A 17,926-nucleotide genomic window follows, 5' to 3' on the forward strand; every position below is an offset into this window, starting at 1 on the left:
AGGCTTCTGGCATGCGACATAAATATGCAGAAATTGTTTAGGCTAACCATGTTTTGGAGCACTCAACTCTCCCTTTAACGTTGTACAATGGTGTAGCAGCACAATATAATAACAATCCTTTAAAAAATTGATAACTTTAAGAATAAGTTATTCAAGGGTTCTCTTAGTTTTCATGGACTGTATTTGAATTATGTCCATCAATCAGCGTGTCTGTTAGTAATTGACTGTCCGTTCTTGAAAGCACTCTCAAACATACAATACTTGTCAGATGTTTAAATTAAAGGTTTATATTATCCATTATTAGGATGTGTTTGAAAATGAGTGCTTATAACTATTTTATAGGAGTTATGCCTCTTGGAAACGAAAACAAAATATATATAAAAAGCCTTCTTCATTTCTTGTAGGATTTTTAAGGAAGCTTTATATTAAGGGTTTATATCAGCAATGGCTTGAGCAAGTTTTAAATTGATCACTGATTAACTATCGTAAAACGAGTTATGCCCTTAGAAATAAAATCAATATGGGAATTTGCATTGTAAGGGCTCTCATGCCTACATTTCTTGTAGGATTTAAATGATTTTTTGATATCAAAGGTCAATGTCTTTAGTAAATTTTAAATTCATCGATATTGCCTTGCCAGAATCGAAAATCCGTGTAAATCTATTATTTTAAAAGGAGTTATGTCCGTTGAAAAATAGATGATGAAGAATTTTAACATCTATGTCGTCTGTCTGCTAAGTACCGAGCGTGACCTATTCCCGAAAATGACTGTTATACCTTGTGTGATTTGCATTGCTATACGACGTGTCTCGGTATTTTGTACATCCTACCTCCATGAATTTATTTTTTATGTTTTGGTTGGATAATTTGTCATGTCTTAGCGTTTGTAGTCCAAATTATTATAAAATTGCCTTTCAATACCATCATTGTCATGAAAATTGTTTGGAGTGGTATAGTGAAAATAATTGTATAAAGTTCGAGATTGCATGTTCGTTACGTAAGTGCGTCACTGTTTTCGATGTCCTATGGTGTCTGTCATTGATGGAAGATGTTCGTTGTTGTTCTGCCGTTTGCATGTTGTGTCGACTATAATATTATCTGTTTGTGCGTTTCTCTGTGATGAGTGTTCTTGCGTGTGTTTGCGCTGTATTTCTGTAACGTAGTGTTGTCATTTTAGCGATATTTTTTAACATTGTCATAAAAGCGGGAGGTTTGGCTAACCATAAAACTATTTTTTCTTTAAATGTACTGTATCAAGTCAGTAATATGGTAATTGTTATCGAATAGATCGTTTCTATTTTTGTTGGCGTTTGTTTTTGTTGCACTTCAGTGTTCCAATTGTTCCTTTGTTATCCTCTTATAGATGATGTGTTTCCCTCGGTTTTAGTTTATATACCGGATTTATTTTCCCTCAATCGATTTATGACTTTTGAACACCGTATACTACTGTTGCCTTTATTTATAGAATTTATGCTAAAGGTTTATATTAGCAATGTCTTGGGCAAGTTAAAAAATCAGTGCTGATCAATTATTTTTACAGGAGTTATCTGGCTTTTAAATGTTAAATATATGGAACATTGCATTTTAAGCACTCTCATGCCATTATTTTGTATGAAAAATTTATATCAGCAAAGCCTTGGATAATTTTGATTATCAATATTGATCAACTATTTTTGTAGGAGATAATATGCCTTTAAAAAAGAAAGATATTTACATTGGAACTAATTTCGATTTTGTCATCAGCAAATTAAAACATAACTAAATTTGTATTCTTTACGAACGGGATGTATAAAGACACAACCACGTTCATTTTTATCTATTAAGAGGTTAACTCCTAACTATCCTACTGCCTGTCGATACATTTATTTTTGGCATTGCACAAGTCATGTCTTCTTTGACTGGTCATGACGTTAAAATACTAAATTCCCGGGATGTGTTTTTGTTGATTTTAGTCTCTGATGCATGATTTTTTTATTATTAATTGTTTTTGGCTTTTAACTAGCTGTCAGTAACTGCGAGTACTCTCAAATCGTACTTACTTGTTATTTGACCTGTTGATACTATTTGTAATGCTTTTTTGTTATTTAATGATTACTTATTCAGGGTTATATCTGGACTATATTTTACCAGCTTTGATAAGTATTTGGTATTACTACAAATGTTCACTTCTTTGAACTATGAACATCAAAATTATCTATTTTGTAAAAATATTTCCTTTCTCCTTTTTAACTGTATACCTAACAACAAAATTATTTTCATTGACTTGTGTATAATATTATTGTAAATGGCGGATTTTTGTTTAAGCTTATTGTTGTTTTTCTGAAAGTGTTGAACATTTCACAGCAGTATAATACTGTTACTTTAATCATTCAACCCTCATTTTATTGATTTTGTATTTAAATTGTATCATAGATCAAATTTATTCGTTCAGTGTATGTTCACTTGTGTTAATATGTCTTTTGATTGAGTTAAGCCATTTCAATTGATATTCTATAGTGTGTCTTTCTATGTTGTGATGTTACACTATTGTTTCAGATAAGGGTGAAGGTTTGGTACCATTAAAACGTTTAAACCCGTTGCAATTGTTTGCACCTGTCCTAAGTTAGAAATCTGAAGTTCATTAGTTGTCGTTTGTTGATGTGGTTCATAAGTGTTTTTCGTTTCTCGTTTTTTTATATAGATTAGACCGCTTGTTTTCCCGTTTGAATGGTTTTACACTAGTAATTTTTTAGGCCCTTTATAGCTTGCTGTGCTGTGTGAGCCAAGGCTCCATGTTGAAGACCGTACTTTGACCTATAATGGTTTACTTTTATAAATTGTGACTTGGATGGAGAGTTGTCTCATTGGCACTCATACCACATCTTCTTATATATATATAGTATATGGAAAATTTGCATTGTAATTGACTCATTCCTACATTTATTGAAGGATATTTATGAAAAAGTTTAAAAGAACCAAAGAAAAAAAAATTATACCCCACTCCTCTTAATTGATTTAACGACGTCTTTCTGTATGACCGCTCGTCCAACAAAAATTTTCATCACACAATATCCCCATGACTAAACAAAATGACTTTTCTTTTTTTTTTTGTCATAAGCTTGGCATTCGAAATTATCATACACTTACTTCCTGTTTTCTAATACTTTGAATAAAGGGTTGAGGTTGACTTAATTACACGATTATGTTTGTTGGAATAATTGCCTTAGGACAAAATCAAAATATAATATGTGCATTTGCTGGTGACATCAGAAAACTTTTCTTGTATGAATTAGGGTCATCTCAAAATTGCGTGTATGATAGGTTGATAAAATTTTGTAAGTAAATTCAGTACATTTACATCCTTCAAATTCATTTCATCAGTTACTTGACATGAGTTTTGCAGTGAATCCCCACACTCCCCCCCCCCAAAAAAAAAAAATTATCTAACCCTTAGTGTCACACAGTTCTCCAATAATACTGAATATAATGACTTCATATGATGTCATCAGCTCAAATGTGACAAGTAGTAACACGTGTGCGCTTTTTAGACCGTTATGACACCTGATTCCTTTTTTTGACACTTTGAATTCCAAGTGAGTGTATGCTTAGTACAACAACAGATCTATTCTTGTTTCTGTAGCTATATGCTTATTATTTAAGCATATGTATGTATCCTATTGTTATTAATATCTTCCTATTTTATATTTTATAGATTTACGGAATATCACCTGATTCGCATAAATGCAACTCCAAATCATGTGACTGTTTGTGTTACAAAGATGCAGATTTTGATTATTGCAAAAATACATACACTTTGTTAGGGTAAGTGTACACTAGAACCTAACTTAACAGTGATAAAATTACTTGTCAATTGAAGATAGACTCAAGGGAAATCAATAAAGGGAGACAACTGCAATTTCCAAGAGTTAAAACCAATAGTGTGTAGCCTGTTGATCAGATCCTTTCTCGATTGTACTGGACACCAAGCTAAACCTCTATTTTCTTTTGAAAAAGTGTGTTTTGTTTACTGTGGATTTTCATTGAAATAAAGAAATAATTGCAATCAATTAAAAAAAACCAAAAGTTTAAGAATTTGATCCTTATATCGTTCACATTTTATTAAACACCAAGCTAAACCTCTATTTTCTTTTGAAAAAGTGTGTTTTGTTTACTGTGGATTTTCATTGAAATAAAGAAATAATTGCAATCAATTAAAAAAAAAAGTTTAAGAATTTGATCCTTATATCGTTCACATTTTATTACAAAAAAAAGAGCCAATGGCGTATCATGCTTTCTATCAGAATAAAGAAATAAATGATCTTTACTGTTATATTATTTACATTTCATGAAAACTAAGTCATGTAGTGGCATTAAAATGCAAGATTATTTAACAGGGTACTTATTTACCATGATAACATTTATCTCTTTTTACTGATACAAAAACATTCTGACGATATCATTATTCTGCAATTATGCAATTTATTGAGCAGAATGATAAAAATATGATAATGAAAACATCACATACACTGCATTAAAAGTAATTCATATATTTTATATTTATTAATATATTATTTTGACCAGGTTGATTACAAATTATTGAGTAAAGGTGTAAATACTTCGGAGTTCGTTTCACATAAGAATTTTAATTATCAATGTATCTGTCCGATCCTTCCATATAATTAATTGACTGATCGATCTCTGACTGTTGTCACGGTAACTCTCACATAGCTTATTTGACATATCTGACGGATTCTCTGGGTCATCGATCACCGATCATTCATCGATCAGTCAAACATCCGTCATGGATCATTCACCAATCAGTCAAGTTCCCGTCAAGCAATAACGCCTAGGGTTGCAAGTACTGTAACTTATCAAAGAATTGAAATATAAAAAAAATATTCAGCTCTTGACATAACAACACTGGTTATAAATTCATGTTCTACATGCATTTGTGAATTGTTGTTTGGTCACTTGTTGAATATTCGTTCTATATTTTAATTCTTGGATTAGTTTTTCTATAGTTATTACTTTTTTGAACAAAGGCTGACAGTATATATATATTTCTGTATTAAGCACCTCTGACATATAAGTTTGTTTTACTGCTTTTTCACAGTGATGCTGCACAAACATGTAGTCCTAGAGACCCAGAGCTCCAGACAGAAAATCTGAATGACGAACAAAAGATTCAAAATCTTCAATTTTGCTTTGATCCTAAATGCTCCACAAGAACACAGAAATCGTAAGTTTTCTTTCAAAAATGGTTAATCTTTTAGTTTTTCTGTACTCTGTAGTAATTCCAATAACTTTGCTGGTTTATGTTGGATTGGGGTCTTAATTAAAGTCCATAGAATTTTTTAATAATTTGTCAAGATGTAGTTTTTATCATTCTCATTTCCAAAATATAATCAAAAGTATGGGTCAGCGGACTTTTTTTCACGCTACAGGTTGTGCAAAATTGTCAGATTATGTATAGATTATGCATGGACAATCCAATTTTGTGGGATAAAAAGAAAACTACACTATAGAATTTTAAGATAAAATGTGAGAAGATAGCTCTTATAACATGCTATCAGATAAGAAAAAGAAAAAAATGGGTCACTAGACTTGTTTTCTTGCTAAATATTAACTAACATAAATTCACAACACTTTTTATTATAAAAATTACTTTATCTTAGTTATCTCCCCTACTATTTGAGTTATTTTCCCATATGTGGCAAAGATAAAAAAAAAACTAATCAAACAAACATATTGTGTTTTTATTTAGAAAATACAGCCGTAAATATAATAAAATACATTATTTTCTATATTAACATGAAAAGTCTTTTACGTGAATTACATACTACTCTCAATATTTGCACATTTCATTAAAGATCTAGGCCAAATGTTATCTGCTACTTAAAAATCAAAAATGTAGGAAGACACCTCAGCCACCTTAATTACCCATTTGGATAGGATGAGAAGAAATCTTTGTTCTTTTGTCATTTTACATTACTGAAAGTTTTTAAATGTTTATATTCAACAGATTCCATGGGAAAAGAAACAGGATACGTTTTCAAAAAATCAAAAAAGCACTTTTTATATTTTGATAGAATTTTGTTCTTCTTAATTCTTAATTGTCTCCCATTTTTGTTAATTGTATGAAAATCTCAAAAATGCAGTTAAAAATTTAGGAATTTTCCGAAATAACACCCTGAAACGTATTGAAACTGAAACCAATGTAAAGCAGTCATCGGTCATTGTTTTTTTTCTCTTGAATCAGAGTATTCAAGGTCGATCATCTGTATATACTTCCTCAGATGGATTTTTTTTAATACTTTGCAGAAATGTAGATTTTGCCATGTGTTTATGAAAAAAATTCATTAAAAAGTTTCGGTCATGGTGCTATTTTTCAAGCTACAAGTCATACAAAATTGCTCAATTTTACATAGATTGTTATTGAAAAAAAAAATTATTTGAAATCCATTTGATAGAATTTTAAATTAAATTATGGGAAAATAGGTTTTAAAATATGCTTTAAGAAAATAAAATTAAATAATGGACTCACCTAATTTATTTTTTAGCTACAAATGTACAAGTAAAAAATGAAAATTTCATTAACATTCCTGTATAACATTTTTACTGTTAGAGTTATCTCCTCTTAAATTGCTTAGTTGAAAAATTGATTCGAACAAAAATAAATATTTGGTACAGTCTAAAGAATGCAATATATCACTATTTTTTTATTCAAAAAAAAAGTTTGCCATATTAATTGACAATCTATCTCAAAACTTGCAGACATAAGCAAAGGACTTAACTGATTGTGTAATGCTATTTTACAATCCAAGATGGCGGTATAGAGTAAATATACTTTAAATGATTTAATCCTTTGTAAACTAAAAAAAAATCCATTTTTTTGTTAAACACCGAATGTGGTGCAGGGCACAGAGAAATATTGGGCATCCTTCCTTCATTCTGCGCGTCCAGTCTAGTATAAGCGCTCTCATTTGTACAATTCTTTCCATTTTTATCATATTTATGTTAAAGTTTATATCAGCAATGAATCCGACAAGTTAGAAAATCAGTGCAAAAAAAAAAAATTTTTTCAAGGATGTATGCCCTAAAGAAAGATACATTGTTGTTGATTTAAACAGTTTTGTATAGAATACTAAGGGTTATTTTCAAAATGAAAATAGCCATGGAAGGAAATCCTTTTTTATTTACATTATTGGTGAAAAAGTATCACTTTTTTTTAACTCAAATTGCTCGAAGGGCCTAGTGAGCTTTTCTTATCACTTGGCGTTCGTCGTCCGTCGTCCGTCGTCATTAACTTTTACAAAAATCTTCTTCTCTGAAACTGCTGATCCATATATAACCAAACTTTGACCTCGCCTGCCAACCAAGATGGCCGGCATGGCTAGAAATAGAACATAGCGGTAAAATGCAAGTTTTGTCCATTATAAACTACTAAAAATAGAGAAAATCTGTCAGGAATAAAATGTTTGGACTGATGGGATATACCTCTTGTCCATTTACTTCCAAACTGTCAGACAATTTTTTATAGGATTTATTTCCCCTAAATGACGATTAAACCATTTTTTTTAATTTTTGCCTATTATCTTGAAAATAAATAGATAGAGAGAAACTTTATAAAGCAAAATTTATCAGCAAGATAAGTTCTACAAATAAGTCAACATGGTTGAAATTGTCTTATGACCCCTTTTAGAGTTAATGGCCTTTATGCGATTTTTACTATTTTATTGCATTTTTGCCTAATATCTGAAAAAAGTATTATAGATATATAGAATCTTAAATAAGCAAAAATGATCAGCAAGACAAGAGCTACAAAGAAATCAAATAGTTTAAATCGGCTGACGACCCCTTATTGGAGTTATTGCCCACTAATGATGGTTCTTACCACTATTTTGCATTTTTGCTTTATATTGGAAAAACTTTAATAGATAGATAAAAACTTAAAGGAGCAAAAATGATCAGCAAGACAATATCTACAAATATGTCAACATGGTTTGAATCATCTGATGACCCCTTATTAGAGTTTCATAACGATTTTTATAAATTTTTTTGTGTTGTTGCCTACTATCTAAAAAACTATATTAGATTAATAGAATCTTAAAAAAGTATAAATGATTAGTAAGACTAGATCAATAAAGAAGATATTTTTGTAATGAATTTTATTCTAGTCCACAACGGAGAGTATCCATTGTTGAAGATGCACATAGACATAGGTGAGCGACACAGACTCTTTAGAGCCTCTAGTTTTGTATTTGTTAGAACTAGTAAGCTTTCAATTAAACATGTTGAATGATCAAAATGAACTAAAAATTATAATAGATATACTTGTTTTAAGGGGAGACAACACTGTTACCTTTCTGTGTTTTTGGTAAAGAAAGTTGAAAACTTATTTATAGCTACAATAGCTCTTTCCAGAGGAGGATAATATACACTACAGCAAGATTTTTCCACGTAAAAATCTATGAAATTCATACAATTTTGATTAACTGGGTTTGTGTCATGCTTGCTGAGTTTTTATACGATCTAAAATTTTTTGCGTTCGTATTATGCTATGGCGATATCTGCGTTGACGACTAAAGAAATTTGTCGTCCGGAGACTTTTTGGGTGGCAGACAATATAAACTTGAGTATTAGTGTATGGATCTATATGAAATGTTAGCACAAGGTTTCATACCTCAATATGAAGTTTGGGATTGATTTTGGTTGTTTTTTCATAGCTTTTTAGTAATTAAGGGGCAAAAAGGGACCCAAAACAATCATTTTGCTTGTCGTCCAAAGACATTTTGGTTCGCAGACAATAACGTGAGTATAAGTGTATGGATCTCTATGAAGTTTTTCCACAAGGTTCCATATCATAATAGGAAGGTTGGGATTGGTGTTGGGGGTAATTGTTGAAGCTGTTTAGTAATAAAGGACCAGAAAGGGGCCAAAAACAAGCATTTTACAGGTTCATAGATAATAACTTGAGTATAAGTGTATGGATCTCTATGAATTGTTTCATTCCACAATAGGAAGTATGGAATTTATTTTGGGGGTTATTGTCGTAGCTGTTAAATAATTAAGGGCCAGAACGGGGCTAAAACAGGCATTTTACCGGTTCGCAGACAATAACTTGGGTATAAGGGTATGTATCTTTATAAAATTATATCACAAGGTTCCAATCCACATTAGGAAGGTTGGGATTGATTTTTGGGATTATTTTTGTAGCTGTTTAGTAATTAAGGACCAAACAGGTTTTGATTTTGGGGTGATGACCCTAACGGTTTAGGACAAAAGGGGCAAAAAACAATACTTGTGTAATACTTTGTTATACATTGCTTATTTTTTTAACCAATTTCAATGGGGTTAAATTCAAAGTCTTCAATAATTTGGATTCTTTTATATGCTGATTATATCCGGTCATTTAGAATTTGGACTGTGGACTCTGTTTTTGAATTGGTCCATATTAATGTCAAAAGAGTCTAAAATTAAATTGTTTGATTTAATGCTGAATCCAACCGTGTATTTATTTGTTTTAAATTTGGGGCATGTCTTCGAAATGGTCCATATTAATGCCCAAAGGGTCAAAAATAAAAATTTGATTATTTTTTTTAAAAATAAAAGAATTCTTGGGGTTCTTTGATATGCTGAATATTAGCGTGTATTTAGATTTTTGAATTTAGGCACAGTATTCAAGTTGGTTCAAATATGGGTTCAAAATAATACTTTGTTTGATTTCATCAAAAATGTAATTATTGGTGTTCTTTGATATGCTGATTCCAACCGTGAATTTAGATATTAAATTGGGGCTTGTCTTCGAAATGGTCCATAATAAGGTCCAAAGGGTCAAAAGTTAAACTTTGTTTAATTTAAAAAAAAAATAGAATTCTTGGGGTTTTTGATATGCTGAATCTAAGCGTGTATTTAGATTTTTGAATTTAGGGACATTATTCAAGTTGGTCCAAATCTGGGTCAAAAATTTAACTTTTTTGATTTCATCAAAAATATAATTATTGGTGTTCTTTGAAATGCCCAATCTAACAGTGTATTTAGATTTTTGAATTTGGGCTCAGTTTTCAAGTTGGTCCAAACCGGGTCCAAAATTAAACTTTGTTTGATTTCAACAAATATTGAATATACAGGGTTCTTTGAGATGCTGAATCTAAGTGTCTGTTTAGATTTTAGATTGTGGGTCCCGTAATCAAATTGGTCCACAGGGTCCAAAATTAAAGTTTAACTTAATTTCATTAAAAGTTGAATGTTTGGGGTTCTTTGACACATGTTTGATATGCTGAATCTAACCATGTATTTAGATCTTGGATATTGGACCATAATTGGTAAATATCCAATTAAAATTTATCTAAGTACTTAGACCACATTCATTCTGTGTCAGAAACTATGCTATATACAATATTTAATCAGAGCTGTATTGCACAATTAATAGAAATTTAAAAATTCATAGATGAAAATAGATATAGCATCATGGTAAGCTAATTCTAGAGAAGAAATATAGTTTTAACTATACTGTTCACTATTCGATTATAAAATGGTAAAGTAGAGCTTTAAATTTTTCATCTTATGCTGATAAAGGAACAGGCAATGTTACTTAACAAACAGATGTTTAAGACAAAAAAAAGTCTGTTAATATGGAGAGATGATTATGTCCAGTTTCCGATATTACCACTCCAGGACAGGAACAATGAAGTAAATTGAATTTTTTGTTTATTTTAACATTTTTTGAACTAATCATGGAAATTAATGAATAAAGGAAAGTGTGTGATGTATGAATTCCCTATACATTAGCTTATGCGTGTATTTGTTTGATTATTATCTTATTCTTTGTTTGTTATATTTCAATGTATTTCATGAGGGTCTAAGGGAAGATAAAATTGGATTGACAAAATATTTGTGCTTTTCTAAGCGTTGTGGCAGAAAAGATGATTTTAAATCCGGCATTATTTTGATGCGATATCGTGGGGATGACTGTAGGACTGTTTCAATTGGGGAATGATATTTTGGAAATTGTTTTTGTGAAGAACTTCGTGATAGGTTTGTTTGTTATTCTGTATAAGTTACTTTTCAGAATGCTATATATTTTTTTTCGAACTCTTTTAAAAAACTTATCTCATATTTTCCATTAATAAATAGATTGATTAAATTCTTGGTGTACTTTGATATGCTGAATCTGTCCAAATCGGGGACCAAAAATTAAATATATGGAGTTCTTTGATATGCTGAATCTTAGTTGACATATTTGTTTGTTTTTATCGTGATTAAGATTATGACTGCTTTGCCCCTATATTTTACATTTTTACCTTTATCTGTTTGTTTCGATCAAACATTGTTGTCAATATAATGGAATTTCGTAAAAGTGAGAGGTTTAGCGTGCTATTAATCAAAGTTTAATCCACCATTTTCTACGTAATGAAATGCTTGTACCAAGCCAGGAATATGACGGTTGTTTTCCTTTCGTTTGATGTATTTGAGCATATGATTTTGCCATTTGATAAGGGACTTTCTTATTTGAATTTTCCTTGGAGTTCGGTATTTTTGTTGTTTTACTTTTTACATTTCATAATGTTTTTTTTTTTTTTTTATTTTTTTGCATCTGTTCATTTATAAGTCATTCTTTTTAAGATGGCATTAGTATTTGTTTTACGATATTGGGCTACGCTTCCTTGATATAAATACAGTTCATGATAGTTATTTTTGTATGTTTTGTGTATACTTTGAAAAAAAGGGGGTATTGTGTATCAATTCAAGACACAATATAAAATCCTTGCACACACACTTTGGAACAGAGAACACCTTAACTTGAACTGTTTATGACATTGAATGTTTGTTTACTACTCCTTTTAGGGATTGTTTTGGAGTGGCTGGATGTAGTTGGTGTGTTAGGGATTCCAATGACCAGGAACTACAACAGCCGTATTGTGCCTTACAGAGTATCTGCTACTTTGGACAAGTTGGATCTAAAGACCCATATGATAATTGTGTTGAAGGTAATATTGTCTGATATATCGAAATTTTTCGCACCTACCAAAAATAGCCTCTATTATTTAAAGATATTTCAACATGCTAATAGATAGTACACGTATGACTAAATCAGACAATTTATAATTTTTTGTTTACATGATACTTATAAAATAGGCAGACATGTTTAATTAAATATGGTTAGGTTCTTGGCATCAAAGTGATTGCACTAGTTATCATGCCATGAGAGGTGACAGAAGGGCATTTGAATAATGTTTAGCTTGGGTCATTATAAAAAATGAATGTTCAAACAAACATAGTATTTTCCATTCCGAAGCCAGACTTAAAAGAAATAAATATAAGTTGTCAATTTTATTAAACTTTTTAAGCTATAAACAGACACAGCAACAATATTGACCAACATACCGAAGTTGTAATAAAAAAACATGAACCAATCAAAGGCGTCATTAAAACTACCTTTTATAATTAAAAATGTTTTTAAAAAAAGCAATATTTGAAATGTAAAACAATATTTAAACATGCAACTACAGAAAACAGTAAAAAACATTTTCAAATGTAAAAGTATCGTGATATTGAATGTTGTTCACTTCAACCTGAGGTCACCCCCTGTTTTTGGTGGGGTTCGTGCTGCTCAGTCATTAGTTTTCTATGTTGTGTTTTGTGTACTATTGTTAGTATGTTGATCTTTTGTTTTTTAGCCATGGCGTTGTCAGTTTATTTTCTACTTATGAGTTTGAATGTCCCTTTGGTATCTTTCGCCTCTCTTTTAATATATAATATCACCTGATCAATTGGATACTCAATACTGGTTTAACATCCTACAAATTCAACTTATCTTCCCTTGACGGATTTCACTTCAGCTCCATTTGAATTAAACTTCCGTCGGCTAAAGACTTTATCTCTGTTTCGTCAGCATTAAGAAAACCAGAGTTGACTGTGTAAGTAGTATATCCATTCTATGTAATAATGAAAATTGCAAACATATACTTAACTCCAACATATACTGTGTATGTACTTTTTTTCGCGAGTACTTATTTTCGCGTGTTTGGAATTGCCGACATATTCGTGTGTACTTAATTTTGCGGTATTACCGAAATTGAAACAAAATATAAATAACGGTCTGTTTAATAGGGAAATGAATAAGTATTTATATTTTAGATAGTAGGTACCCTTCAGGGATTAATGATTAATAGTGTGAAAGAGAAACCTTTGAAACGTTGATGGATTAAATGGGGGATGGTAGAAGTATATGTGTTAAAAAATAAACATGGACATTTGAAGCCAAATTTTTCAGTTTATTTAAACTGTTCACTTGTAATTTTGTCTGAAATTGATTTAATTTGGTTAAGTTCATAAAATATTATTCGATCAATGCAATCATCAAAACTGTCATTTGTTTATATGGAGATGATTATCCGATTAAGTTATTAATTACACAACAAAACTGTCATACCAGCGTGGGTCATTCTGTGATATCTTTAATTCTTAATTGGCTTTCGTGTTGTTTTTACAATATCACAGTACAATTGAGGGTCTTGAGGGTACTCAAGGTAAACAAACATGCATGTACAATTGTCAAGATCATTTGGGATATTGTATTCCAGGTTTTTATATGCATGAAAATTGTATTTTTGTTCGTGTGTATTCATTTTTGCGAAAATATACCTTCCGCAAAATTCGTGAAAATAAATACACCGCGCAAAAAGTACATATACAGTACATTCATCTACAGAAAAGCAGGGCCATTGAGTCTTGTTATATATTTTTTTAAGATAACTGTAACACTAAAGAAGATGGAGGCCTAGAAGGTGAAGCGATAGCTGGCATTGTCATCGGTGTATTGGTGATTGTCATCATTGCATTTTGTGTCATTAGACATATCACAGCCAAATCCAGTATATCATCTTCCAATGAAAGGCCAATTTGCCCAACTGAACCAACAGCTACACGACAGACAAATGCTCATGACTATCCAGCATTTAGATCACAAAATCAAAGTTCATCAGAAAGACCCTATTGTCAGTACACGGTTCCCAACGCTCCCTTAGAACATCCTCCACCATATTCTGCAGTGGTTTCTAACGGAGGTCAGCCACATCATGGGTATCCAAATAATTCCTATTTGGGAATCGAAAAAAGATCATATATGTAATAAATGATATGATTTGTATCACTGAACATAAATTATTTATCAAGTAAATATTTTTTATTTGTATGGACAAATATTGGAATACTGTACACTTATTGTCATTTGATTTTGGGTTATGTATTGTCGTTGGGTTATAAGTACTTATATACGTGACACATTATTATTCCTGAAAAGGAATGTACACTTATTCCACTGTTCACTTGCAGCTCTTGAGGAGTGATCTGATTAACAAAGGAATCTCAGTTCAATTATACAATTACATGATGCTCTGTATTCTCATTTGATATTGGTTTAGGGTGCAATCAACAGTTTTTTTCTATGACGTCATATTTTAAGGGACCATGTCTAAGTGACCCTAAGTGGGGGAATGGTTAATAAAGATACTTGTATAAAACTAGATATCACTGGAATCAGAATTGTCTCTAGTTTATATTGAAATAAAAATATAGTGTACTTTTAGTATAGTAAAAAAGTTCTATCCAGAGAAAATGGGGAAAAGTTGCCTAATCTGAACATAAAAAACCTGAAATCAGCTCATGTGCATACCCATGTAAACATGATACAGGCACATTTCCCATAATCAAAACTGTATGAAATTCATAGGTTTTTACCTGCCCTTTAATAACAATCATGTTTCAGGGTACGGTTTCCTGCTTCGAAAAGAGCTACAGTGGCTGCAAATAAGTTTTCAATTTTCACCGCCAAAATAACAGGATGTTTACAGTGTTGTCTTCCCTCAAAACTTGTATATTTAATCTAATTTTTAAAATTATTTTAATCATTTAACCTGTTTAAATTGAAAGCTAATTAACTAATTTATACAATCAAATACAAAAAACATGATACTTTTTCACCAATTATATGAATAAAAACGGATTTCCCTCCATGGTTATTTTTAGTCGGGGAATAACCCCTAGTTTTTTATACGAAACTGTTTATAGCACCCTTAGTTGTTATAGTACCCTGCCCCCTCAGTCAAGGTCTATTGGCTTTGAAACGAATGCTTAGTTTAGTATTAGTTTGTGATTAGGTCAGTTAATGGGGAACAATTAGTGGTAGGTCAATGATATTTGATATTCAGTTGTATTACCATTGGCACATCTCATTTTTATGGAGATTGTTTGGCCCTGTACCTTAGGTCATGGTTCATTGACTTTGAATATTTTGCATAACTTACTTAGTTAAAATATTGCTATTTTAATTTCAATATTTTAATTCTACTTTCAAAATATCAAAAAGGCGAGACATATTTCTGTGTTAATAGTTTTATTATTTTATTTGAAGACAAGTCATTTAACTATATATTGTTGTGATGTATAAAGTTAGATAAAATATTTGATATTCACATATTCTTAAATAGTTATTATTATAGCTGATATTATTATATTTATTGTTCTTATTGTGTAAATATGAAAGTTTACTTTGTGAATATCATTTTTATAGAGATGTATTTTTCTGTATGCAGGACATGTATTCTTGGACTGTCATATAGGATAATTTTGTGTGTGTTTACCTCATCATAACTCATGATTCATATAGTTTTGTTGGTTCCAATTTTTCGTGTATTGATTAAAAATTGTATTTTCGTGGGTATTTTATATATTTGGTTTAACAAAAGTCTGTATTCAAGCCTATAAATAATGTGCACTTTTTGAACATTTAAATTCCTGGTTTACCAATACCCAAAAAATAAATGATTATTGGAATCCCACGAATAGAAATGAATCCATCTTGGGACAAAAGAAAAACCCATAGTTCATACTTTTTTTTGTTAAATTCTTAATGTTCCTAATGTTTCACTGAAATTGGGTTCTTATTAGAGTATCAGAATGGAATGGAATAAGCCTTCATGGAATAATATGAAATTTGGACAGAAGATTGCTCATGACCACAACACAGTATCCAGAGCTTAATGTTGAAAATATGTATTTCATTTTTCCGTATTTGACTTACTTTTTTTACATTTAACAAGAAACAGTCTGGTTAAAGTTTGTTATACATCAAACCTTCATACAGGGTGGTAAAGGGTTATTTTTGTGCAATGAGATCGCAGTTTTTTATTTCAAGTTCAACGTGTTTTTACTTTTTTTATTTGGCGTTATTAAATGTTTTATCTACTACTAATATTATTTAATAAAAATTATTTTTGTTTTAATTTGAGGCGTTCGAAGTGTTTTTCTTGATTTACCTTCATCGGGAAAGCTCTAGACCAAAATTACAAAAACAAATGATTTATAACTACTTGAAATCTTGCAGATCTTTATGACCAATAGCTTGAAAAATACATTTGAGGTAAACTTTGTTTTAGGGAGTTGGGACTTAAGTTTCTTCCTACATTCTAAATTCCTCAATAGATGATTACAGAAAGGTAAGACATAGAATCAACATGATCAAAGTCAATGCAACTGCAACGTGTCAAAAATCAGTTACTTGAAAAATACGTATTGCTTTAAGGTTTCTTACTTAGAACAGGCATTCAGAACGTTACAATGTCTAGTACAATGATAATTTGAACACATCATTTTTTTGTGGATGAATTTCTGCATTAACGCAATGAACAAAGCAGTTTAAGAAGCCAATAATACAAGCTTTCTAAGTGCGCTTGATAAGTGACTATTAATCTTTCTGTCAAAAGTTTAAATTGTTAGCATACATGATTTTATACGAAAGCAGACATAATATGCAATAAAGCTGACACCTTGGAAAATATGCGTCCTTGACCTTTGATCTTGATTTGACAAAAAATACACCGTACGAATGTTTTACGAGCGGGCAAATCAGAAGGTATAGACGATGATCTTTCGAATGACACATAAACTAGCCTTGTGTTAGGTGGGTGCATTAAAAATGTAATGTTATGGTTAAAGTCTCTCCACTATTCGACATTTATTCAAGACTCAACTTCTACCCTTTGTATGTTTTAGGGTTTTTTAAATGCATGGAATAATGTAAAAAATGATTTTGTCTTCTGTCTATGTGAGGGCCTGTATTTATCTATGCCTGTGTATTTCTATAAGATTTATGTTTTCGATGTGTATTTTTGCCCTTTATTTAATGTGATAAAATCAAATATATTATAAAGTGTTGTGAATTTCTTTAATTCATTACCCATGACATTTTCTAATGTGAATAGAGTGCTTATTATGATAATGTATACAAATTGCATATTACTAAAAAAGACAGTTATTTGTTCAAATGGTATACAGAATGGTGTTGCACGGGTCTTATTTGTTGGAATACATGTAGACAGAATGTTGTAAGAGTTTTATTTGGTGATATATATGTATGACAGTCGTGATCAAGCTCAAATCTAATATTATAAAGCCATTCTATTTCATGACAAGTTACCTTAATATTTCATAACTTTTTAGCAAAGGCAATCACCGATTACGAATTTTGAAACTTTTATTTAACTACATAGAAAAGGTTATTTTTCAAGAATTAAACTAGTGCATTGTTTATCATGCAATATGCAGGCGTACAAATGTCTTCACCAGAAAAGACACTGAATTGTAAAATCAAAAATGATCACATGCCAAATTAAAGACGTATTCTTTAAACTTGGAACGAGTATACTGAAAACTTGAAATTACTCGTGTTTATCTTGTTTCTCAAAATTCATTTCCTGAGAATTTTCACGGTTTAAGGTCAATAACACTCAATAAAATTTTTAACTGTTACATTTCATAAATCGTATTTGAATGTTTTTAGAAAACGATAAGGACTTTCATGACCCAAATTGTGTGAAAAAATTTCAAAATACTTATGACATATGTTACCTCTTGCATGTTCTCTATAAATTATATATTTATACGA

General features: G+C 30.6%; 1 protein-coding gene across 1 annotated transcript in view; it reads left to right on the forward strand.

The window, feature by feature from the left end:
- The window catches only part of LOC127723932 (VWFA and cache domain-containing protein 1-like), a 61,643-nt gene extending 46,206 nt beyond the window's left edge, over window positions 1-15,437 (forward strand). Inside the window, exons 21-24 of the mRNA XM_052230648.1 lie at window positions 3,692-3,801; window positions 5,093-5,218; window positions 11,827-11,969; window positions 13,734-15,437. Coding sequence (XP_052086608.1) covers window positions 3,692-3,801; window positions 5,093-5,218; window positions 11,827-11,969; window positions 13,734-14,113 — 759 coding nt within the window. The 3' untranslated portion in view covers window positions 14,114-15,437. The remainder of the gene's footprint in view (window positions 1-3,691; window positions 3,802-5,092; window positions 5,219-11,826; window positions 11,970-13,733) is intronic.
- Window positions 15,438-17,926: the final 2,489 nt, after the last annotated feature.

The sequence above is a fragment of the Mytilus californianus genome, unplaced genomic scaffold (genome assembly GCF_021869535.1).
Source record: "Mytilus californianus isolate M0D057914Y unplaced genomic scaffold, xbMytCali1.0.p SCAF_13, whole genome shotgun sequence".
Classification (NCBI taxonomy): Eukaryota; Metazoa; Mollusca; class Bivalvia; order Mytilida; family Mytilidae; genus Mytilus; species Mytilus californianus.